The 27,214-nt window shown below is 36.3% G+C and overlaps 1 protein-coding gene across 10 annotated transcripts in view; it reads right to left on the reverse strand.

The window, feature by feature from the left end:
• Nucleotides 1-27,214, reverse strand: part of HEATR5A (HEAT repeat containing 5A) — a 112,396-nt gene that overhangs the window by 61,186 nt on the left and 23,996 nt on the right. For 9 of the 10 annotated variants that reach the window (XM_027111004.1, XM_027111002.1, XM_027111003.1 and 6 more), the window contains 9 exons: nt 24,799-24,948; nt 23,948-24,122; nt 18,260-18,420; nt 16,597-16,852; nt 15,830-15,985; nt 14,132-14,382; nt 11,349-11,460; nt 6,188-6,340; nt 5,081-5,180 (listed from right to left, as the gene is read on the reverse strand). In XM_027111004.1, the coding sequence (XP_026966805.1) occupies nt 5,081-5,180; nt 6,188-6,340; nt 11,349-11,460; nt 14,132-14,382; nt 15,830-15,985; nt 16,597-16,852; nt 18,260-18,420; nt 23,948-24,122; nt 24,799-24,948 (1,514 nt within the window). The remainder of the gene's footprint in view (nt 1-5,080; nt 5,181-6,187; nt 6,341-11,348; nt 11,461-14,131; nt 14,383-15,829; nt 15,986-16,596; nt 16,853-18,259; nt 18,421-23,947; nt 24,123-24,798; nt 24,949-27,214) is intronic. The other variant, XM_027111000.1, reaches the window with a different exon arrangement.

The following is a 27,214-nucleotide window of genomic DNA, read 5'->3' on the forward strand; positions in this document are numbered from 1 at the left end:
AAATCTCTTGCATTCCTATACACTAATAACAGAAAATCAGAAAGAGAAATCAAGGAAACACTCCCATTCACAACTATAACAAAAAGAATAAAATACCTAGGAATAAACCTACCTAAAGAGGCAGAAGACCTGTATGCGGAAAACTGTAAGACACTGATGAAAGAAATGAAAGAAGATGATACAAACAGATGGAGAGATATACCATGTTTGTGGACTGCAAGAATCATTACTGCGAAAATGACTATACTACCCAAAGCAATCTACAGATTCAATGCAATCTTTATCATATTACCAATGGCATTTTTTTACAGAACTAGAACATAAAATCTGTATGGAGACACAAAAGATGCCAAATAGCCAAAGCAAATTTGAGGGAAAAAAACAGAGCTGGAGGAATCAGACTCACTGACTTCAGACTATACTACAATGCTACAGAAATCAAGACAATGTGGTGTTGGCACAAAAACAGAATTATAGATCACTGGAACAGGATAGAAAGCCCAGAGATAAACCCACGCACCTATGGTCAACTAATCTATGACAAAGGAGGCAAGGATATATAATGGAGAAAAGACAGCCTCTTCAATAAGTGGTGCTGGGAAAACTGGACAGCTACATGTAAAAGAATGAAATTAGAACACTCCCTAACACCACACACAAAAATAGACTCAAAATGGATTGAAGACCTAAATGTGAGACCGGACACTATAAAACTCTTAGAGGAAAACATAGGAAGAATACTCTTTGACATAAATCACAGCAAGATCTTTTTTGACCCACCGTCTAGAATAATGGAAATAAAAACAAAAATAAACAAGTGGGCCTAATTAAATTTAAAAGCTTTTGCACAGCAAAGGAAACTATAAACAAGAGGAAAAGACAACCCTTAGAATGGGACAAAATATTTGCAAACGAAACAACGGACAAAGGATTAACCTCCAAAATATATAAAAGCTCATGCAGCTCAATATGAAAAAAACAAAGAACCCAATCAAAAAATGGGTAGAAAACCGAAGTGGACATTTCTCCAAAGAAGACATACAGATGGCCAAGAGGCACATCACTAATTATTAGAGAAATGCAAATCAAAACCACAATGAGTTATCACTTCACACCAGTCAGAATGGCCATCATCAAAAAACCTACAAACAATAAATGCTGGAGACGGTGTGGAGAAAAGGGAACCCTCTTGTACCATTGGTGGGAATGTAAATTGATATAGCCACTATGGAGAACAGTATGGAGGTTCCTTAAAAAACTAAAAATAGAATTACCATATGACCCAGAAATCCTACTACTGGGCATATACCCAGAGAAAACCATAATTCAAAAAGACACCTGCAGCCCAGTGTTCATTGCAGCACTATTTACAATAGCCAGGTCATGGAGCAACCTAAATGCCCATTGACAGATGAATGGATAAAGAAGATGTGGTATATATATACAATGGAATATCAGCCATGAAAAGGAACGAAATTGGGTCATTTATAGAGACGTGGATGGACCTAGAGACTGTCATGCAGAGTGAAGCAAGTCAGAAAGAGAAAAACAAATATCGTATATTAACGCATGTATGCAGAATCTAAAAAAATGGTACAGATGAACCAGTATGCAAGGCAGAAATAGAGACACAGATGTAGAGAACAAATATATCAGCAAAAGGGTGGAAAGCCGGGGGTGGGGGGTGTTGGTGGGATGAATTGGGAGATTGGGATTGACATATATACAGTAATATATATAAAATGGATGACTAATAAAACCTGCTGTATAAAAAAATAAAATTAAATTTAAAAAAAACAAGTTCAACATAAGCAAAGTTATTCTTTGTACAGGTTAATAAAACAGTTAAACCTCTCATGAGATGGATCAGGAAAAACAAAAGAGAAGGCATACTGAAAACTAATCAGGAATGGATGAAGGGACATTATAGATATAGCAGAGATTAAGACGATAAGAGAACATTAAGAAAAATTTCATGCCAAAAAATGTGAAGATGAAGATGCAATGGCAAAATTCCTGGAAAAAATCTAACAGACAAGCAAAGCAAACCCACAAACCAGACCTCAAATAGTTAAAGCAATTAAGGAAATGAAATACGTAGTTAAAAAAAAATTTCCCACAAAGAAAACAGCCGGTCCAGACTGTTTTACAGACAGGTGGTTTCCTGTGACACATTATTCCAATCTCCTAAAAGCTCCTCCACAGAACTGGATGAAACATTCACCTACCTCACTCCATGAGGCTAGTATAACTGATGAAAATCTGAGGAGGGCATCCAAGAAAGAAAATTATAGGGCAGCCTCACTGATGAATGTATGTGGAGAAATCCAAACATAAGCAAACCAAATCCAGAAGTTTACAAAAAAAAGATAATTAGTTCCAAGCTCAGTTTATCCCAAGAATGCAACCAAGTAAAAAATTAGTCAATAAAATTTTTTACATTAAAGTTTCAGATTAAACCACTTTATAAAACATCAAAACTCATTCACGATAAAAAACCAAACCAAACAAACAAAAAACCAAACCAAAACAAAATGTGGATAACTATGAAGAGGATACTTTCTTAATCTGATAAAGAGCATCTACTAAAAAGCCTGTATCAAGCGTCATTCTTATTCGTGAAACATGAGAAACATTCCCTTTAACAAGCCACTTCTCTTCAGTTTTAAGTGGTAGTCATCTAGTTAGCACGTTAAGAGGAGAGAGAGAATACAAATGAATATATGAGTAAATATCATAAAGGGAGAAATCCTAAAGAATCTACAAACAAATGCTTGATATAGGAAAATTTAGCAAGGTGGCTGGATATAAGATCAATTACATTTTTTAATACAATAGCAATAAAGACATTATACACACACACACATACACACACTCCCACATACTTATTTAATAACTGCAAAGAAAAATATGAAGTATCTAGCTAGGAATAGATTTTTTAAAGACATTAAGAATTTTACATAGAAAAAATTTTATACTTTGTAAACAACCTCAACAACATGTTTATGGGTATTATAGAAATACCAATTATCTTCAAGTTTATCTATAGATTCAATTTAACTCTAATTAAAACTTCAACAAGAGACAATCAATTGCCAAAAAGGGCCAAATTATGCCTAAAGATGAATAAGGCCTAAAACTTTATTCTAACAGACACTAAAATTTATTATAAAGACAATGTGGTATGGGCACAGAAATGGGCAAACACACAAATGGAATACAACAGAGAGCACAGAAACAGACCATGTCTATATGGCAATATAATACACAACAAAGGTGAATGGCAGTCACCAGAGAGAGGAAGCTTGGATTTCTTTAGTAAAGTATGGGACAATTTGTTATCCATATTAAAAAAGAAAATGAAATTGGAACCCTACCTCACTACAAACATAAAAATAAATTCCAGATAGATTAATGACTTAAATGTGAAGGACAAAAATCTTAAACATTTTAGAGAGAAATAAAAGAAAGTATCTTTATAACCCTGGAGAAAGATTTTTTAAATCAAAAGACAGAAAAGTACTAAGCAAGAAGTAAAAGATTGATAAATTTGACATTTAAATTAAGAACGCCTGTGGGGCCTGGGTTCAGTCCCTGGTTGGAAAACTAAGATCCTGCAAGCCGTGTGGCACAGCAAAAAAAAAAAAAAAAAAAGCTTGTCTATTAATCAAAACACAATCTTACCTAAAAATAGGTAAAGATATGCATGAATTGGGATTTCACAGAAGGGGAAATAGTGAGGAACAATAAACATATAGAATGGCACTTAAAGCATCAGGAGCCAGATATATAAGGTAAGATCATAACAAGATACCAATTTACACCTACTGCATTAACCAGAGTTAATGTCTAAGTGTTGGTGAAGAAGTGGACTGAAGGGTACTCCCATATACTATTGATATATATATGCAAAAATTTTGGAAAATAGTTTGGATATTTCATTGACAGGAGGGTAAACTGCTGTACATTCACACAATTAAATATTATACAGCAACCAAAAAGAATGAACAAGCTGACACATAGAGGAAGTTTAGAAATATCATGTTGAGTAAAACAAGCAAGTCTCAGAAACACTATGATACCATTTGCCTGATCAAAACCAAACAAAACTAAACAAGGTACTGTTTAGGGAAACATGTATATGTGATACACTTTTTAAAAATGTAAGAGAATGACAACTTTAAAATTCAGGATAGTGATTACCTCTAAACTAAGGCAGAAAGAACGGTAGTAGAGAGGAGCACACATATAACTTCAATAGTATCAGTGTTCTTGTCCAGGGATAGCTAAATCCGGCCCATTGCCTGTTTTTGTAAATAAAGTTTTACTGGAACACATTCATTCATTTACAGATTAGCTATGATTGCTTTTAAGCTACAGCAGAATTAAGTAGGTACAAAAGAGACTGTCCGGGCCAAAAAGCCTAAAATATTTACTCTCTGGCCCTTTACAGCAAACCTTCATTAACCTCTGTGCTAGTTGTGCTGAATTCACAGGTTTTCACTTTATTATGACACTTCATAAGCCATAATCTTAACTGTATTTTTCTGTATACATAAAATGTCGTATCATTAAATACTTGTTGGAAAGACTTTCTCTAAACTGTACATTTTATTAACTGGGAAATTATAAGTGACCAGGACATAAATTGGATTTTTTAAAAAATGTAAGTCAAATGTATGAAAATATAAACAACAAAAACCTGAAACTGTTAACAAGTATCTGGTTCTTAAGAACACAGAATAGCACTAACAAACCAATCAAACGCATACCTGAAAAGGTTAACAGGCTTAATATTTAATTTCTTGGTTAAATCTGACTGTATGGAAGATACATTATCCACCAAATAACTTTCCTTCCCTTTTAATATGTACTTTTCTTTCAAGATCCTAGCCTAAAAAAAAAAAAAAAAAAAAAAAAAAATCACATAACTAAATGTTTGCCTTCCTCTGCAAATGGAAAATCATTCACCAATCACGGAAACCTGGCATTATTAAGGTACTTAATAAGATACTACATAACTAGAGGGTAAATGATTGCTATTAAAAATTTTTATCAAGTCTAAATAGCGGATCCTTACAGAGTTAGCAAATCCACAGCGCAAGGAAGTGGTGGAAGAAGATGCTGAATTACTTCCTCAGTAAGGAGATCACCACAGTGGGAAACAAAGCTCTTGATAGCTGAAAAATACAACAGACTTTTACTTAGCAGAGTGTAATGAACCATGAAGAAAGCATTCAATTATGGTAAGGCATTTGTATTTTTGTTAGAGGAATAAAGAAATGTGCTAAAATCAAAAACATTCTTGAAACTCTAGTAAAATAAAAGGAAACTAGTGTCTTCTACCTCCAATCAAACTTAAAAAACCAAACCAAAACAGCAACCAAAAAAAACCCAACTTCCTAGAATTACTCAAAGAGACCAAAAACCAAATTAACAAAATGTTGCTTTCCTGGGATTTTACTCAGCCCTTGAGCTCAGAAGTAGCAGCTTAGACCCTCAAGTTTGCCAGTTCTACACTAGTTCTAAAGAACCAAGGCTGACTTTTAAGTCAGCATGTTAGGTTTTATAGATGTTACCTGAAACACACAAGTTTTTATAAGGAGTTATTTCATATGTAGAATATGTGAATATTTAAAAGTTAGATTCAGTTTCAAGGAAGCACTGATTTTGGTTTTGTTTGTTTATTCATGGCATTTTTACTCCTAAAAATGATGGATTTTAAGAAAACGTGCTTCAAAAAAAAAAATCAGTGCTTCCATGTCTTTTCCCGGAACCCACAGCTCCTTAAGCTCAAATTTTCATGGTGGATGCTATTTTTTAATGGTCTACGTGTTGTAAAAGGGTATAACTTTCACATATAAAATACTAAATGGAAACCATACTTAGTCAATGCTAATTAAATTCAACCCTAGAGGAATGAATGCCTACGTAACACAAAACAATCTTAACATTTCTCAACTGATCGCATTATAATAAAACATGCATCCTAAGGATAAGGACATGTAAATTTGGTTTATTACATCATACTTCTGTTATAATCACCAACTAATCAATTATGTTCAGTAAAAAAAATCCCCAGAAGCAGATTTTTCCCCCCAACTTAAATAAAACATACAAGTATATGTAAAGTTAAAGGATGGAAAAAGCCAGAGGAGAAGGAGAGAAAAGACTAAACTCAACCTACCACAGAGAGCACCAGCTCGTCCTTCCAAGGTTACCTGCCATGTAAATGAATCTCCTCGGCTCTTTTCTGTTCCTAGATCTTTCGGAGACACTGGGAAGACACACTTCCACAACAGCAGAACTCGAGCAAGGTGATGATTGACAAACGCAGGACCTGTAATTTATTCAACTTGTCACTTGTAAAGGAACCCAAAGTGGTTATTCTTTAAAACCCTTCCCTCTTAAAGTAAACATATTTTAATCTACTACTGCTGGATTACTTTGTCCCTCTAGTTCCAATGAATGTACTACTGATCAATGACTATCTGAAGGTACTAGAGTACAAAGAGGAAAAACAAGGAACTAACAGTAAAGTCTGGGCTCTGGTGTCCTCTCTCCTACTACTGCTGTGACCTCTTTGAGCCTCAATTTCTTTTAACCGTAAAATGAAGCCAGAACTACCTGCACTGCTTATCTCCAAAGGTTTGTCCAGATCCAAACAACAGAGTGTACTTTAAAGTAGCCTGAAAAACTAATGTGCTACGTAAACGCCAGGTACTACTGTTTGTAAGAAATAACATTGTATCCTGAAAGTAATTCTAACTTCTGATATCAAGCAACTTTGTTCCAGGCCAAAAATCAGATGTGATACGTCTAAATGGAACTTTTTTTTTTTTAAGTATTTCAAAGCAACATTTAAGAACTGAATACACAAACCCAGTAATGAAAGGCAATGTACTGTACAATGATAGCTTTTTATAGTTGTCCTTTGGTACCTGTGGGGGATAGGTTCTAGGACCAGCCCCCCCCCCCCCACCGCCAGATACCAAAATCTAAGGATACTTAAGTCCCTTATATAAAGTGGCATAGTACAATTTGTCCTCTATATCCGTGGATTTGGAACCCACGGATACAGAGAGCTAACTGTAAGTATTTGATAGCATGCAGCATTATCAGTTAAGAAAACAGAACTACGACATATAAAAACCCAAACGCACAGCTTCTCTCCCCACGTAATATTCTTTAAAATTCTGGGGTTACCTTAAAATTCTCCTGTAAGTACTCCCTACTTCTTATTTCCATGTTCTGCTGACTGCATGCTTTTCTTCTGCAGTATGGCAGCACAGCATAGAACTGTACTGGGCTCTGAAGGAGACCACCTAGGTTAACATCCTGGCTCCATCCACTTACTAGCTATTTAAATTTGGATAAGTCACTTAATCTTTTTGTGCCTCAATTTCCTACCTATAAGTGGAGATAACAACAGTATGTACCTCATGTGACAGTTTCTGAGGCTTATATGAGTTTATATAGAACAGTGCTCCACCCATGATAAGCATTTATGTATCTGACATTATGTAGTTATCATTCAAAACTTGTCTTATTTGCATATGAAGAGGTGAGAGCATAATGGCAAAATGAAAGGGCAACAGCAAGCCAATCATTATTTTTTTTAAGCATGCAATTTAGTATATTAACAAAATAATTTCATTTTTCTCCTGACCTGCTTTTTAGGAAGAGGCCCTAGGCTAATCCCTACAGCAAAATAAACCTAATTCACTCCTTGCTCACTACTTTCTTTGATGAAGTAGTACTAAAAACATCCCATAGAATTGGGATAAAATAAGGAAATTGGAGTAAGGCAATTAAGAGTAAGTGACTGCAAGAGGTTTCACATGCACACACAGGCATACTCATATAATGGGCTGTGGAAATAGAGAAAATTCTGAATGCAAAATTTAGTCAGATACCAAAAAAACAAAGTAAGGATGAAGTCACTGGGAATACCCACAGTTGACAAAAGTTCCATATATATTTGCCATTGTACCCTTAAGATACCTCTCTAACTCAGGAGTGAACAGTGTAGCATCACGTCCCAGAGAAGTAACAAGATAATTTATTTCAGAAACATATGTAAACTAAGTTATTAAAAATGTTTGTAGTAATTACAAAGTTAAAAAAATAAACAAGAGTAAGTTCATTCACACCAAGAATAATGTTGGATCTAACAAAAACCAAACACACATTGTAGATACCTGCAAGTGAATCAAAGGTGTTGTATGTGGCATCAGATAAATTGGGAAGTATAGCAAAAAGGGGTTAAAAATGTTGGAGTTCACATTTGAGGAATGGACTTAAATGTGGTCTATGAGTTTACATTAGTTCAGAACAGTGAATTTTTTAAAAATAATAATGAAAATTGTAAATGGTGAAGGAAATGCTGAAAATGCAAAACAGGTGTTAAAACTGCCAGGCAAAAATTAATAAAGCACTCACACCGTCATCTAAATTCCATTTCCCACAAAATATAATCAGAGCTCCTTGGAGAACTGACTGGTTGCAAGCTGAGGCAGAAATTATTATTTTTTTAAAAATACATATACATAACTTTAATCACAGTTAAATATATACAACTATGCCAATCTCCTAGGTGCCTTCTGACCAGGGTCCTCTCTGATCCCCTCCCCCTAACATCCCACTCCTTGGAAGTAAGTCATTTCTAGAATTTTGTATCTAACTGCCCCTCATTCTAAGGCAGAAATTATGATGTAAAAGCTGGGACATCTTGTCATGCCAAAAATAAAGATGTTATCAAAGAACACTAGTTTCATATGAACCAACTACTAGGGGCTCCCAATGACTAAAGATGAAACAATCTGAAGATCAAAGAATAATGACTGCAATGTTGTTGGTGGGAATGTAAATTGATACAGCCACTATGGAGAACAGTATGGAGGGTCCTCAAAAAACTAAACATAGAACTACCATACGACCCAGCAATCCCACTACTGGGCATATACCCTGAGAAAACCATAATTCAGAAAGACACATGCAGCCCAGTGTTTATTGCAGCACTATTTACAATAGCCAGGACATGGAAACAACCTAAGTGTCCATCGACAGATGAATGGATAAAGAAGATGTGGCACTTATACACAATGGAATATTACTCAGCCATAAAAAGAAATGAAATTGAGTTATTTGTAGTGAGGTGGATGGATCTAGATTCTGTCATACAGAGTGAAGTTAAGTCAGAAAGAGAAAGTATGCTAACATAGGGGCAGGACAGGAATAAAGATGCAGACATAGAGAATGGACTTGAGGACACAGGGAGGGGGAAGGGTAAGCTGGGATGAAGTGAGAGAGTAGCACTGACATATATACACTACCAAATGTAGAACAGATAGCTAGTGGGAAGCAGCCGGATAGCACAGGGAGATCAGCTGTGCTTTGTGACCACCTAGAGGGGTGGGATAGGGAGGGTGGGAGGGAGACACAAGAGGGAGGGGATATAGGGATATATGTATATGTACAGCTGATTCACTTTGTTATACAGCAAAAACTAACATAACATTGTAAAGCAATTATACTCCAATAAAGATGTCAAAAAAAAAATAATGACTGCATTCAACTGAAACATATAAACATACAAAAATCTATGAGTTTATAAAGATATCTAAAAGCAAAACCTCACTGATACCCTTTGAAAATTACTAGCAACCAGTAACACATTCTAAAAATTGATAATAAAGTGAAAGAATCATGCATTAAGAAAAAAAAGCCCAAGAAAACAGCAAATTAAATAAAACATCAACTTAATTTTTATTCCTTTTTGGTATGTTGAATATGAATGTGCATTAAAACATGATGTACTAATCTCTTTTATAAAGGAGAAAGGATCTCTTGTACTCTTCTTCCAATGGGATTACCCTGTTTTGAAAGCTTTTGTTCATTAAAATATTGCCATTTATTAAGTAGTTTATCTTCCCCTTTAATTAACCAAGAATATCAATACAGCAGGCATGAAACACCTAGCCAAAAGCAAATAAAATCTTGACCACATTATTCCCATCACATTGTGAAATCATGATCTATGCCAGGGGCCAACAAACATTTTCTATTAAGGCCCATGCAATAAACATTTTTGGCTTTGAAAGCCATACTGTCTCTATTGCAACTACTCAATTCTGCCACTGCAGTGCCTAAAGGCTATAGACAATATGTAAACAAATAATTACAGTTGTACTCTAATAAAAAGTTTATTTATGCACACTGAAAATTGACTTTCATATATTTCTCATGTATCACAAAATATCCTTTTTGTTTTTAAACCATTAAATACATAAAAACCATTCTTAGCTCACAGGCTGTATAAAACAGGTGGCAAGCCAGATTTGGCCCATAGGTTGAACTCAGATCTAGTCCAATAAATCTCTTTAATCATCTCAAAAACATTACTTAAAGTGGCTCTTCATTTATGATTGTTTATTTTAATTAAGCTCCTTTTAGATCAAATTACTTCAGAGGTGTCAAAATGATTTATTGGTCAAATCCATCTAGTTTCATATCCTAGCAGTAAACCACACAACTATACAAAGAGACTTAAAAGTATAGCTTTTATAAAGTAATAAAATAGAGTTTTAAAGTTACAGGATGTAAATATAACAGTCATGATCATAAAATAATTACACTAATAAATAATAATTTAAATTTAATAAATATAATTTAAACATGCCTTATCCCCGTCAATGTAACTACCTTATTTTTTTTTTTTTTTTTTTTGCAGTACGCGGGGCTCTCACTGTTGTGGCCTCTCCCATTGAGGAGCACAGGCTCCGGACGCGCAGGCTCAGCAGCCATGGCTCACGGGCCCAGCCACTCCACGGCATGTGGGATCTTCCCAGACCGGGGCACGAACCCGTGTCCCCTGCATCGGCAGGCGGACTCTCAACCACTGTGCCACCAGGGAAGCCCATAACTACCTTATTAGTGTGACCAAATTCTCAGAACAATTACAGAATTGGATTCATGGACTATCGCATGTTCTCTTGCCTATCCTTATATTGTAGAAAATTTTTTTTCTGAAGATAGATGGGAATGATTTTGGGAAAAGCCAGACTCATTCAGAGTTTAGCGTGAAAGTTGATCAAATTGGCTTATCCTACTTAAGGTTCATAAATTGGTCTTGAAGAGAATTTCAAATAAAGACATCTGAAAACATTCTAAGGATTGGAGTAAATAAGTATATGGCTTCCTAAGGTGACTGCTAGGATAAAAACGTTTATGTGGATATTTAAATTCTGGTATATATTAAGTTACTCTTGTCAAATCATACATTAGAATATTTATGCTCAGAAAACACCAAGCAGTCTGTAGTTATGTAAACCCTCCACAAGATTTACCTAAGGTCATCAGGGCAGCAATCAACAACCATCCAGCTTGTGTGCGCTGAGCTGAAAGGCGACTGTTTTGAGCAGCAGAACATAGCAAATCCTCTGCTAATGTCATAATAATCTATTGACGTATAGAAGAACAAGGTAAAAAAAAAAAAAAAAGTATATCAGTTTATAGGTTACTGGACAAATGACAGCAACTAATTATAACAATCTCTTGAAAAATTAACTCTTACACATAATAAATGTCCATGATAAAAGACTGTCATTCACATAGACTATACCATAGGACAATGTCGTACGTGAAACTAAAAAAAGAAACTTTTCAAGGATAAATTATAGGTTGTATAATAGGTATACAATAGGTATATTAGGTTGTACACAGCAACCCTATGATTCTTTGTGGAGTATATGTGACAACACTGTATAACCGTTCAAGTTTCGCTATATAAAATTTGAACTTACTTTTAGTTGTAAGCCACCATTTTCATAGATCTGTAATTACCAGAGGAAGTTTCATTACAGGACTCTCTCCTTTTAAAATTCTGCACACTACTTTGATACCTGAGTGGCTGATAATAGTCTTTCCCGAGGCAATATACTATATAACCACAGTTAAAAGTACTCACTAATCGCACAATGAAGTAGCTTCACAGTAAAGGGGGATTAATTAAAATGTTATATTTTAAGCTTTTTTTTTTTTTTTTTTTTTGTTTTGGGCCCCTCTCACTGCTGCGGCCTCTCCCCTTGCGGAGCACAGGCTCCGGACGCGCAGGCCCAGCGACCATGGCTCACGGGCCCAGCCGCTCCGCGGCACGCGGGATCCTCCCAGACCGGGGCACGAACCCGCGTCCCCTGCATCGGCAGGCGGACCCCCAACCACTGCGCCACCAGGGAAGCCCTAAAATGTTATATTTTAAAAGTCTAAGAAATAGTTCTAAAACAACACAGAGGAAAAACTAGATATTTCACCTTTATGGATAATGCATGCTTATGGAGTGCAAATGCCGACAGGCATCTAACATGTCTAAGAAAACATCTCTGTAACCAATCACCTCTAGAACAGCAGCAAATATTGTGAGTTGGCACATACCTTTTCTAAAGGCTAGCATATTTTTAAACAACCAACCAACTTACTACTAACTCAGGACTGCTTGCAGCCTCCACTTGTCCCCCACCCTTTAAAAACGGTGGGGACAAAACAAACCAAGCCTGTCTGCCTAAATTAATAAGATCTGAGGACATTAAATTTAATTAATACACACAATGGCAATTCTTTGATTAGCAAGATATGATGTGTTAGTTTAGAATATAACTAAAATAATAAATTTAACTGAATAACATCACCTCCCGAAGTTGCCGATCACCTTATCCCAAAGGCAATGGCAATATTCAAGATAATTTAAGAATTTTTGAAGTAACGGTGTATTTGTCTGCAAAGCCTAAACTGCAGAGAATATACCATAATATTCATTAATAATGACGTGGAGGGACAAGAAAAAGGAAAGGAACAATGGTGATTTTTTAAAAAGTTCTTATGTGTGTGAGGCCCAGATTATGAGGGCTTTTCACTGTCAAACAATATTTTCTGACAACTGACAATTCCTATTCAAAAAGAAACAAAATTCCCACACCACGCTTTGCCTATTTTGTGTTTTTTTTATATATATATATATATATATATATATATTTGTGTGTGTGTGTGTGTTTTATATTTGATTAACAAAATTTCTTTAGTTCTCTTTACAATTCTTTGTACATTAAAACTGGGTTATTTACTTTCTACGTTCTGTATCGTTTATCTTTCTGAAAGTGCTACACTCAAAAGCCATTATTTTTCAGTAGCAAAGCAATCTGTCATCATTATGAGCTCCTGGTGTTTTATATATTTACTATGTTTCTATCCATTGTTATCATTATTTTTTTGGATGCACACATTATACCCTCTTTGGTCGGGGGAGAGTCTAAAGTTATCTCCTGCATCCTTTTAAAATGAACACAGTCTCTGATGACTTCCCTGCTTTCCAGTATGACAAGATATTCCAGGCTTATACTGTGCATTTCCTGTCCCAGATCTAGAACCAGCCATTCCTCCAAGGGGCCCTAATTCCTTTTCAGTTGGAAATGGTATTTAGGGCCATAATCTGGGCACTAGGGGTGTTTCCTGCTACTGGGTGGCCATTGCTTTTATGTCTGGACAGTGTGAAAGGAAATTAAACACTCATACTAATATTTTCAATTTAAATTTAACATATGCGCCTTTTACTTAATTTTCTTGATTCTACAACGGTAGCTTTTTTTTTTTTAATGGAAAACCTTGGCTCCTAAGAACATTCATTATCTACTTCATCTTACCAGGTATGTAAACTAATTCCAGAATAATACCACCAAGAATACCACTAACTATAAAATTATTAAATGAAGTTTAAGATTTCTTTTGAAGCTCTATTTGTCCTTTACAATGCAATTTTAAAATGTACTTCTATGGCAGAGCTGAATGTATGGAAAAAAAAAAAAGCCTTCAGGAACAAAATCTGTTACTAACTGGAGATATTTCTAACAAAAAGCAGAGAAAGCAACTCCTCTTTAAGTGTAGATACAAAATTTTTAACCATCCCTTGGTTTTTCACAGTAATTACTTTGATGATACTTAACACTTAAGTAGTAGTATTAGCTGACAGCTCAGAAATTTGTCCTGCATGGTTCTTTACTGGGTGATACACAAGAAGACAATGATGTTTTTAAGAAAAACTTGAAATGTCACTATCATATACGAAGAATGAAATCATTACCTTGCCCTTTCCGTGAGGAATTCCTAAAGGACAATGTTTCACTGCTCCGAGCAGAGCTGCCACTGCAAAACTAAAGCCAGTCACTGCTTCAGGTGAAGACTTAAGCACAGTAAGCCTTTCAAGGCAACGGTCTAGGAGAGGTGTTAGGTAGGAAGGTAGTGCCACAGCAATGCAGTGTAGACACCAGGCAGCTGCTAGTCGAACAGAAATGCTAGGATGAAGAGTAACTGAAATGACATTGTCAAGGACGCCTAGAAGGACAGAATAAACAAATGATGACTCAGCTACACAGATAAAACTCAGTCATCAAACAGTCAAAAGAGTAAGCAACCACGTAGATATGAAATATATTATCTTTATCAAAAGCCAAATCAGAATTTAAAATATTAAGTGATACACAATTATAAATAATTTTTTTGTACCCAAGAGTTACTTCTACCAATATATCTCATGAAAATTGGCTTAAATTAAGTCAGGAGACAAAGGAAATTTTTATTTCCTAAATAAGCCAATATTCTGCTTACTTTATCTTGAGATCATTAATTTGGTACTAGGAATTAAAAATTACCAATATAAAAAAAATTATCAATAAATAACAAAAACATCTTGAGAAGAAATGTCACATCTTGCTTCATCCTCCTTTTCTTTTAAATCCTTTCTGGCACATTTCTCTACATAATCAGTATTCTCCCTATGTACCATATTTCTCTTAACCTGAGAACAAAATGTTGAAGAAAATCAAGGCTTCACTAGATCCCCAGCGGGCTACTAAGCCACTATGCAGACAGTGAAGTGCCACTACCAGTAAGAAAAAAAAGTCTACATTTGCTATAATTCAACATATACCTTCATCAAAACATGTTAACAGTTCATGTCAACTGCTACTTAAACAATATATGCCCTAGGATAAATAGGTTACAAACCGAATATAATGTAAGCTTCAGTCAGCAGGAATTGTGTAGCACAAAGGACAAAAGACATTAAAGATGATTTTAAAAAGTAATTAAGTAAGCCAGTCACAAAAGGCCACATGCTCTATGGATTCCATTTATATTAAATCTTGTCCAGAATAGACAAATTCATAGAGACAGAAAATAGATTAGTGGTTATCAGGGCCGGGGGGAGGGGAAATGACTGCTAGTGGGTGTAGGACTTCTTGGGGTGAAGAAAACATTCTGCAATTAGATAGTGGTAGAGTTTGCACAACTCTGTGAGTATACCAAAACCACTGAATTGTATACTTTAAAAGGGTGAACTTTATGGTATGTGAATTATCTCTCAAAGTGATTAAATAATTTTCAAAGAGAGAAAGAAAAGAGAATGCCTGAAAAGACTTTTAAGGAAGTAAATTACTTGTACCATACAGAAACTAATACTTTCACTGCAGATGAGAGATACGAGTTCAGGTTTACTTCTCCATTTTTCTGTATTATCTTAAATATCTCCAGACAGGGGGTTGGAGATAGAGAGAGACCTAGAGAACCATCTTTAGTTACAAAAGCAAAAGAAAAAAAACAAAAACAAAAAAACATACCTTTAAAAATCTTGATTATCTATATTTCATAAAACAACTCTAATAAATCTATAGTGGAATCTATAATAAATGAGCTATATGAGGAAGCTTTTCTTCCTTGGAGAAAAGTTGTCTAAAGTAAAAGTAAAAACAAAGTATTCATACTAGTCACAAACAACAGATACCTGCACTTGAATCCTGTAGCAAAGGTGCAGCTGTGGTGCCGAGACTGTGTACGAGATTTCCAAGTTCTTGTAAAGCACATACCAACATATGCTGGCTGGCTGCTACATCTGCGGAGCCAAGCCGGGTTTCCAGATTACCGTCACTCATTACAGCATCTGACAGAAGTATAAGAATTAACCAGACATCACTGTTTTATTAAAATTTATTACAGAGGGTAGGTACTAGGAGCAGAAACATATGAAGGTAAAAATTAATACCTCCGCTTGATATATGTGAAACCCTTGAGGCAGTAACTAAAATACTAAAATGGGGACTTGCATCTATAGAGAAAGAATTAAACTAATATAACCAATTTAGTTCAAGCAACCTGATCAGAGATGCCTTATTACTCTTTTAGCAAGTGGCACTGAAAGGGAGAACTCCAATTTTATCAATACTCAAGATAAGCAGAGTAGACTTAGGACAGTACAAGAACTGAGATGAACTAATTGTTTCAAAGACAATGTATCTTAACTTCTATAGGAAGATTATGAATTCTGAGGAACTACTATCCACTAGCCTTTAAGATCAGTACATATATATAATAGTTCTTATCAAGGTAGATAATTTATGTCTCATCTATATATAGACTGCTTTACTCTGAAACAACTGACCTGTATTATAAAAGTGTTTTTTGGGTATTAATATAATTATATACCAGTCCAGCTTTTCCAAAAGAACAATCCCTTTAGCACTGTTAAAACAGACTCTCTTAGAAGATCCATACCCATAACTTTCTTTAACTTCCAGATAGCCTGGCAAATATCCTTGGCAGCAGCAATCTGAGCCTTTTCTCCAAGAAGACCTCCAACAGTAGCTCGAAGGATAAATGAAACACAACGGCGACTGCAGACAGCGTCAATCTGAGTTTGGGTGGCCTTAGGGTGTGACTGTGAAACCAGGCTTAGGGTATGAGAAAGAAAGGCAGCAAAATTTTTCTCTAGCCATGCTCCTCCTAGTGTTGAAACAAACACCACATAAGCCTAAAAAAGAAAAGAGTTTTATCTTCAAAATGAAATAATTTCAATTCTATATTAATGTTTTCTCTTCCATGAAATATGCAGAATTTATTAACATTTCTTTTTAGTCTTTCCTCATTTATATAGCCACCTTAGCTATATAAATGTAGTACTGTTTTTCTGTTTGCTAAGCCAAAATTGAAGTACGCAGTCTTTCAACTGAGGTTTCATTTATGCTGCCTGTTTTATTTTGGTCAAACTACAAAGTTTCAGGATAGCCAGCATAGCTAGCTAATAAGTAAAATGTGCCTGTGACTTCTCCAAACAAAGCATTCAAACTCTTTAACATTCTGTGTTGGTTTTTCTTTCCTTCAATTTTTTGGCCACACGCTGAGCAGCATGTGGGATCTTAGTTCCCCAAACAGGGATCGAACCCATGCCCCCTACAGCGGAAGCCTGGAGTCTTAACCACTGGACCACCAGGGAAGTCCCTAAGGTCTTTAACATTCTGAACAAGAAAACCCAAATCAAACATATGAACACAGTGTAAGAATGAACTATGGTCTAATACCATAACTCTAAGGGAATTCAGTTCTAGAAACCAGAAAAGAAAGTTTATGGTGACGAATCACTGCTCTTTATTTTCATGAATGTTAATGGTTTGGCTTGCTCCAGCAATACCGACAGTAGTTTTCTTATGTAATCTGTTTTCTTAAAATACACAGTTTACAATTATACTGGGACGTCTTATATTTTCATGAAATCTAATATCATACAGTATAAAATAATGAAGATATATATGTGAATTTAAAAAAAAACATGTTTGCTTTGAACCATAATGGCATTTAGAAAACAAGATAGTTCAAGGAAAGAATGCAAAGGCCTCTATATTGCCTTATTCTAAGACCCTCTTCCCAAAGTTTAGCTTTTTAAGTTTTGTTTAGGACCAAGAATTTAAGCACTTAAGTAGATTACATGCTGTAATCTTTATTTTGAAGTAGAAACCATATAAAACAGAAATATAATATTGCCCATGCCAAATATTATGTACCTAAAAGCTTAAATCAGAACTGTATAAGCACACACAAACACAATGGAAAACATGTTAAACCGCAAGACACATGGAAGCCCAAGGCCTAGAAACAAACAAAAAAATGCTGTTTATGTTTCAAAGGAAATAAACAATAGTCTCCCATCATTACGAACTGAAAACACATTGTGGGTAATAGCCTATTTAGTTGGCTTTGTATAAATAAGGTTCTCTTGTAATCTAGTTTTTTATAAAGCGTCTTGGCCTCACCCCATCTATTTATAAACATGAGAGCATAAGTGATGACCTTGCACAGTATCACTTCCACCTGGAGTCAGATACTAAAACTTTCACTATAGGCCAGTGAGAATTACATTTAGATACTGATTCGTGATTCTAACCTGAGTAACTCCAACTCGGACATCCCTACTGACTGAACTGGTTCCTTTCAGCATATCTCCACTGGCTCGAAGAAATCCTGAACTCCCACGTAGAAACCCTGTTCCTAGTAATTCCAGAACTTCCTCCAGAGATACTCTGCGAACGCTTTGACGTGAGGCTGCTATAACAAAGAACAAAACAAAACATGTGATTCTATTTTACAGACTAAATTTTAATGCGTGATCTTGGTTTGCATGATATTGAACAGTATGTTAACAGAAACAAAAATAAACTAAAAATCCAAACAAAAGGCAAAATTTACAGGACATTACACACACTAAAACAAAGTCACACGACGGTTCAGAGGTCAAATCATAATGGACTCTGATGTATCATGTCAATGACATCTTAGAGTCTATGCCACTTTGAGATTACGACCTACTGCTCTCTTGTCCTCAAGTTAAACAAGGGAAAACATAAATAAACGGCCCTAGTTCTCCATGAGTGAGAATGCTATACAAAACTTTGAAAATTCTTTTGAAATACTAAAAAGGCCAAAATCACAATTTTATCTTTCTAAATGCTCTACAACTCTTAATGAAACTTACATAAAGTAACCACCATGGCCTGTTTTCTAAAAATTCTCAACTGCAAGTACAACTTTTGTTACATCCTCAGTCTCTGAAGAAAGCAAAGCTAAATATTACTAAAACTGCCCAGTCAACCCTTAGGCTGCAATAATTAAGAGGTTAGTTAGGCAGAATGTTTTAAATTTGTCTTCAGTTTGACATAGCTGAGTTTCTCCCTGTGAATATCCAGGGAATAACATCTCCTTTAAAAAAAGAACCCATTTTCGCCCTTTCATTCTTCTGAAAAATGTTGGTCACAAGCTCTGATCCTCATTATTGACTTAAGTCATAAATAGTGGAAAAATAAACTTCTGTTAATCCAAGTCATGAACAAAAAATATACTCCTCAGCCTGAAGAGGAAACAGATAAAAATCTATATTGGCACGTGGAAGAGAAATGTAAGTGAATAGTACAAAATCCATGCTCTTGCGGATCATAAATTCTAAAAAGGAGAGACAACAATAAACATAACAAAGGACTAAGTATATAGTATGTTAGACAGTGATTAAAAGCCATGCAAAATATAAAGCAGGTATCTTTTATGTGTAGTGAGTTCAGTGGAGGGCTCTGGTAGGAGACGGACTAAAGTGTAAGGATGGTGCAAGAGCAGAAGATATAGGACCTTGTCGATCATTATAATAAGGAGGTGAGTAAAGTGAGGTGCCAGTGGAGAACCTTGAGCAAAGGAGTGATATAATCTGTCACTCTGCTTCTGTGCTGAGAGGAGACTGTAGAGGGGCGAAGGCAGAAGTAGAGAAAACCATTAGGAGCAATTTAGTAATTCAAGCAAGAGGTGATGGTGGCTTAGATCAAGGTAGATACGATAGAAATCGGGGTATACATACTTACATATTTTTAAAATTTACTAGAAAAAAATTTCAAAATTACAAAAAATCTGCAAGAATAGTAAAATAAACTCGTATGTACCCTTCACCTAGACTCCGTATCTTCCTTATCACTTTCTCATTTTTGAAGAGTACATATATGGCTAGTTGTAGTTATAGAAAAGCCCTCAATTTGAGTTTTTCCTCAAGAGAACTACATTAAGTAATGCTGTAAGCCTTCTTAATGCATAACATCAAAAAGAAATGTCAGGCTTGGTGTCAATCTGTCCCTACATTGGCGATATTATCTTTGAACACCTGAATAAGGTGTCTTCCAGTCTTGTCCACTGTAAAATATTTTTCCATTTATAATCACTATGCCACCTCTGTGGTGATACTTTTTCTTTTTTTAATAAATTTATTTATTTATTTTTGGCTGTGTTGGGTCTTCGTTGCTGCATGTGGGCTTTCTCTAGTTGTGGTGAGCGGGAGCTACTCTTCCTTGTGGTGCGTGGGCTTCTCATTGCGGTAGCTTATCTTGTTGTGGAACACGGGCTCTAGGTGCATGGTCTCAGTAGTTGTGGCTTGTGGGCTCTAGAGCGCAGGCTCAGTAGTTGTAGCGCACGGGCTTAGTTGCTCCGCGGCATGTGGGATCTTCCCAGACCAGGGCTCGAACCCGGGTCCCCTGCATTGGCAGGCGGATTCTTAACCACTGCGCCACCAGGGAAGCTCTCCTTTTTTCTTTAACAGGTTATAATCCATTTCTATCATTATTAATTCTAATACTATCCTGGATTTGACCAGCTTTTCTTCAGAAAGCTGGCCAGGGGAAGCTCCTCACTTTCTGGCACAAGACGCTCCAGGTTCATCCTCAGACTTTCCTTGCCCCGACCCCATGAGCCACTTCTCCAAGGAGTCCCAACTGTAGATATGTTTTAATATTGTTAGGTACAATAGTTACTGAGTGTGAGAGAGAAGATTCAAGGGTGTCTTTACAAACTGTGGTTTGAACAACTGCAGGGACAGAGCTGTCATCAACTTAGATTAGCAAGACTGCGACTGCAAGGAGAGCAGGTATGTGTACATGGGGGGAGGGGAGATCAAGCATTCACTTAGGACAAGTTAATTTGAAACATTAAATAGACATCCAAACAGAGATGTCAAATGGGCAGCTAGATATGAGAGTTTGGCGTCCAGGAGAGAAGTGTGGGCTAAAGACATAAATCAAGGAATCCCTGATATATAGATGGTATTTAAGCCATGAGATTGGGTAAGATCATCTAGAGTGAGCCTACGTAAAGAGCAGAAGACCAAAGACTAGGTGATGGGTGTCTCCTATGAGAAGACAAGAAATCATCAAAGACTGAACAGAAACTTCTAGAAAGAAAGAAAACCAAGGGAGCGTGAGGTCCTAAAAGGCAAGTGAAAAAAGAATGAAGATCAACTGAGTTAAATGTTGCTGAAAGGTTAAGTAAGACAACTGAGAACTACCCCCTGGCTTAGCATGGCTAAATATTAGAACGCAAGTGCCAAAGGGCAGGGGCTTCTAATCTGTTTTGTTCAATAACACATCCTACACACTCAGAACAGATCGTGGCCCTGTATAAACCCCCAATAAATGCTTGTTTATTTATTGAATAACTGATGAACGTGGAGGTCATTGATGCCCTTAACAAAAATAGTTTTCAAGAGTTAACTGGGGCTTCCCTTAAGCGAGGTGCTTAAGAATCCGCCTGCCAATGCAGGGGACACGGGTTCAAGCCCTGGTCCAGGAAGATCCCACATGCTGCGGAGCAACTAAGCCTGTGTGCCGGAACTACCAAGCCAGCACTCTAGAGCCCATGAGCCCACCGGCCACAACTACTAAAGCCCGTGTGCCTAGAGCCCATGCTCCACAACAAGAGAAGCCACCACAATGAGAAGCCTGCGCACCACAACGAGGAGTAGCCACCGCTCGCCGCAACTAGAGAAAGCCCACATGCAGCAACGAAGACCCAACGCAGACAAAAATAAATAAATAAATTTATATATAAAAAAAGAGTTAACTGGGGGAAAATCCTAACTGAAGTGTGTTTGAAAGAAGGGAGAGACTAGAAACAGTGTATCAAGAACTCCTCTGAGGAACTCTGCTGCAAAGGGAAGAGAAATGGGGCTCCAGCTGGCTGGGGAGGTAAAATACAAGAAAAAAAACTTTTTTTTAAGATGAGAGGGGGAAAAGCACATGCTTTTATAGGGAATAATCCAATAGAGAAGGAAAAGTTGATGTAGGAGAGGGGAGACTTCCTAGAGCTATGTCCTCGAGCAGGTGAGAGGATGAGCTCTAATACATATTGAACGTATGGCTTTAATAGAAGACGAGATAATTCATCTTAGTAACAGTGGAAAAGTCAGAGTATATGAGTACAGATGCTGGAAGGTGGTAGATTTAGTAGGGAAGCCTATGGAAGATAGGCCGTCAAATGAAAGTAACATGGGAGAAGATAAAGGTATAAAACAGTCAATTAGGAAAGTGGGACAGTGAATGGACGAGGGACGTATAGTACGACTTGAGGTTCATGGTCAAGAAGTAACTTTAAAGGATTCCATAAATCCTTGGCAACTTATGCCAATGTTAGGAAAATGTCATACTCAATCCCTGCTTTTTAAATGCCTTGGTAAAATATACCATTTATTAGAAGTCTGCTGATTTTACTAGGAAAATCATTTCAGTTCTGTACCTCATAATCTTCGAATATTGTGGCTGAGTGTACAAACCTCCATTGTATTTCTTTTCCAAATTGTTAAGCACTGTGTTGCTAACTATTAGTCTCCTACTTTAAAAAAATCTACTATGACATCTAGATCACTTTTTAGTTGTTTGAAAATAACTTAATTATAACACAAGCCTAGAACTTACAGATGCAAGATGACAGAATTCCTAACAGAAGATTAGGTCAAAGATTTTTTAGTGTGGGTGAAGCTGGTTCTTCACTTTGCTTAGTCTGATTGCAAAAATGCTGTTATTAGTTTAGTGCTACTCTAGGAGGATATACATTTAAATATTATTCACATTTGTTAGGCAATTCTGTATTTTGCTTGTTTTTACTGCAACTGTGTACTAGTGCTAATGATACATTTATGGAAATGAGCAATTCACATTTTCAAGAGGGTTTGATTAAACATGTCTTCTTCTAATTTCAATCTCTTAGATGGCTTAAGATTTAACCTTTTAAATGCCCTGAACAACTCTGAATTACAGGATTAGAAGAACCAAAACCTAAAAAAAAAATTTATTATAAATTTTAAACTTGTGGGTCTCAACTGGAGAATGAAGGGACTATATAGTTGTTAATGCTTCCTAGGTGATTCTGATATGCTGTACTCACTGTCCTCTCTCAGCTCTGGTTGAGAAACACTGGCTTAGAAGAAACCAGAACACTTCTTAATGTCACAATAAACAATTTCTAGAGCAATGATTCTAAAACTTTAATGTGCATACAAAGTATCTGGGGATCTTGTTAAAATGAGAATTCGATTTAGTAAGTTGGGTGGCATCTGGGTTTCTGCACTTCTTAAGAGCTCCCAGGTGATGCTAGTACTCTCGGTTTGCAGATATTGAGGAGCAACGTTCTACAGAACGATCACATTTTCATTAGCGTGAGACTGTTATTCTTCGGAGACAGAATAATAAAGCAAGTTTTTAATTATTCACCGATGTTTTATAAACACTGTAGATTAAACCCAGGCAAACGCTTTTGTTTTCAAAAATACTCCATCCTTGCTCACTGCCTAGGAGTGTATAAATAGGGAATAAATACAAACACAAATTGTGCAAATACAGTAAATTTCAAGTATCTGCTGTTTGGAATTATTTACATCATTGCTCCCTTACACCAATCTAGAAGATGGCAAGCCAAATGTATGTAATCAGATGCATGCTGCTTAAAAAAAAAATTCTCGAGAATTAGATCGTATCTCTTATTGGATAACACTCCACAATTCACTTAAAAAAAAAAAAGCCATGGTGTAGAGGAAGACAATGACTGAATAAAGCACATTTATTTAAGAGTTCTTTTAATTTTTTCCTCAAACTTTCACTGAGTTGTTTTAAAATGAAATCTTAGGACTTATAAACATGTTTCCAAACTAAAATTTATATGATATTCTGCCTCTTTTCAAAAGTAATAATGGGTAGCAGTAATGCTACATATGTTTGTTTAAATCAACTGGGAAAAAATTATGGAAGACATTATGAAAATAATTACATGAATTTACCTGCTCCTGGATGTTTAGAAATTATAGCTTTGGCCAACACTGTGCCTAGTAGCTTTGAAACTGAAATCCGCACATCATAATTGGAGCCTTCAAAGGATTTAAAACATAGTGTGGCCACACTGTCCAGGTCGGTACTCCACATAAAGACGGCCTCATTCTGAAGTTCAAGGAGACACTGTTCAATCGGGAAAAAAAGAAATTAATGAAAAACAAAATATAAATGTCAGGTTCAGATATACATAAGTTGCAGAACCTATCAAGTTCTAGCAAAAATAATACACAAATCCAAAGTCTCTAAATAATGATTGTAGGGACAACAAGTGAATACTTACTAAAAAGTCATAAAAATTATACTATACAAAGCAACGTGTCCACAAAGGGTAGGAGAAAGACCCATTTCTAATTCAGTGGGCTATGAAAAATGTCTGTAGAACCTATCTGTTGGCTATAAGCAATTGTGAGAATAATTCCAACATAAACACTTTACTATCTAACCAACTATGTTAAGAAAGCATGATAAAACCAAATCATTTTCAAACAACATACACCATACATGTAAATTTTACACAATTATAGAGAGGAAGCACAGTGGAATGGAAGGAATACTTAGAGTCTGGTAACTTGAACTCCCCACTTCCAACAATGTGCTGCTAACCACTTTAAGAACCCTGGGAAATTCATATAACTCTCAGGGCCTCAGTCTCCTCATATGTTAAAATGAGATAGTCCTATATGAATACCAAGGTTGCAGCTCTAAGATCATGTAGCTGTTACTAGTGTTTTCACTGGGTAAACTGATTTAGTTGTCTTTATATTAATTTTTAGAAATTCTACTCATTAGACTATTTTACCTTTGCAGCAGCACAACGAACGGCCATGGATCTATCTGTTAAGCAGGATCTAGCAGCTTTATAAACATCCCTGTAGCAAGGTGTAGCAGCAGCTCCCAGTCCACTCAATATGTTTTGCAGACTCAGCATGATCTCATATCGACCTTGTGACTATCAAAGAGGAAAAAATTTAAAGAACAGGAAAAAAAAATTCTCTATGAAGAACAGTATTAAGCATTGAAATTTATCTCATATTAGAGAAATACTCAGATTTTTGTACACACTAACCAACCTATTCTGACATCAAGACACATGAATAATTGCTATTTCTTACAGTGTTTACTATTTTAAAAGTGTTACTTGTATATATTACACTTCAACATAATACAAATTTTATAGGGTTGATGTGCAGATTAAATGAAATTATATGGGAAGCACCAGGCATATGGCTTGCATGTTGTCAAGCACTCAATAAATGGTTGCTATAAATGAGGTAACATGGTAAAAGTCTGCCACCTACTAGCTGTATGTCTTTGGGCAAATCTGTTTCTTTATCTTAAAGATAAAAGTTAAATGATTGTTGTGAGGATCAAACGAGTTACTACATGTGAAGTGCTTAGAACAGTGCCTGACACACAATAAATGCTCAGTTGAGTTCATAGCTATTGATATTTTACCATTTATTGGTTCGAGTATTTTAACTCAGAGGTTAAAAGTCTGGGTTTAGATTTTAAAAGACCTGGGTTTGAATCTTGGCTCTGAACCTTAGTAGCTGTGTGACTTTAAGTTGTTCTTACTTATTTCTTCATCTATAAAATGAGCGGTCCAGTGGCTAAGACTCTGTGCTTCCACTGAAGGGGGCATGGGTTCGATGCCTGGTCGGGAAACCAAGATCCCACATACTGCACAGCGTGGCCAAAAAAAAGAAATGAAAAAATGAAACGAGGATAAGATGAACCCCACTGTGCCAGTGTGAGAAGTAAACAAGCCCCTGTGAGGAAATCATTCACCACAGTGCCTGGACTTAGTAAACACTCAAGAAATAGTAGCTGCTTATATTATGATGTTTTACTAAATGTTCCAAATGCTTTCTATGTCTCAGGAAGTTAAGGCCACTATAGGTAAGTTAAAGTTGGAGAAAGATCAAGTATCATTTTCATAGTGATGTTGTTAATGTATTTTTGTTCAAAGGAGCACAATAGTAATTATAGGTAGATATTAACAAAGTGAGTCCTAACGGGAAACTTCTTAACTTTCTTTTACGCCAATTTCAAATGCTATTTATCACTACTGGTGTGTATCAAAGGTGGAAATCCCTTTTGACATCTCCAAAACGTTGTGGTACTGAACTAAATCATAAAGGTAAAAGTGGAGGAGCAATAAAGTACTTAGCAATAACTTTAAATTTTATTTTTTTAAAAAAATATTAATTTATTTATTTGGTTGCACCAGGTCTTCGCTGTGGCAGGCAGGCTCCTTAGTCGTGACCTGCGAACTCTTAGTTGCGGCATGCATGTGGGATCTAGTTCCCTGACCAGTGATTGAACCCAGGCCCCCTGCATTGGGAGCATGGAATCTTATCCACTGTGCCACCAGGAAGTCCCTAACTTAAAATTTTCTGAAACCTATAGAGTAATCCTCTGTTAACCATGAGGCCTAAAAAGTATAGCTTAATCAATGGAGTTAAGAGAAAAAAAAAAGTTTAAAGTGGCGATACCTCAGTAAATAAAAGATCTTACAGACACATCCTTTTAAATAAAACCAGATTTATGGATGTTAACAGTCTCTCCTCGTGGTTTGCTGTTAATCTCAACATAACAGAATTTTCCAGCCTTCCTGCCGTTATTGGCACCTAGTTTCATATCATTACGGGTGGGAAGGATACTTCATGCGATTTCAGTCTTCTTAAACTTGCCCAGACTTGTTTGGGACCTAATATGTGATCTACCCTGGTGAATGCTCTGTGCCCTAGAAGAGGTATGTTTTGCTGCTGTTGGGTGGAATGATCAGGTTACGTCCATTAGGTCCAACTGGTCTAATGTGTAGTTCACTCCAAGGTTTGTGTCTTGATTTCTGTCTGGGTGATCTGTCCATTGACGAAAGGGGGGATAACTGCAGTCCCCACTATGACTGTATTGCTGTGTATTTCTCTCTTTAGGTCTGCCAATATTTGCTTTATAATTTAGATGCTCTGAGGGGTGTATAAATATTTACATTGTTATAACTTTTTTTTTTTTTTTTCCTGTGGTACGCAGGTCTCTCACTGCTGTGGCCTCTCCCGCCGCAGAGCACAGGCTCCGGACGTGCAGGCTCAGTGGCCATGGCTCACGGGCCCAGCTGCTCCGCAGCATGTGGGATCCTCCCAGACCGGGGCACAAACCCGTGTCCCCTGCATTGGCAGGTGGACTCTCAACCACTGTGCCACCAGGGAAGCCCC

This window comes from Aethalodelphis obliquidens, unplaced genomic scaffold (genome assembly GCF_003676395.1).
Source record: "Aethalodelphis obliquidens isolate GAN/ISIS:26980383/991018 unplaced genomic scaffold, ASM367639v1 scaffold10, whole genome shotgun sequence".
Taxonomy (NCBI): domain Eukaryota; kingdom Metazoa; phylum Chordata; class Mammalia; order Artiodactyla; family Delphinidae; genus Aethalodelphis; species Aethalodelphis obliquidens.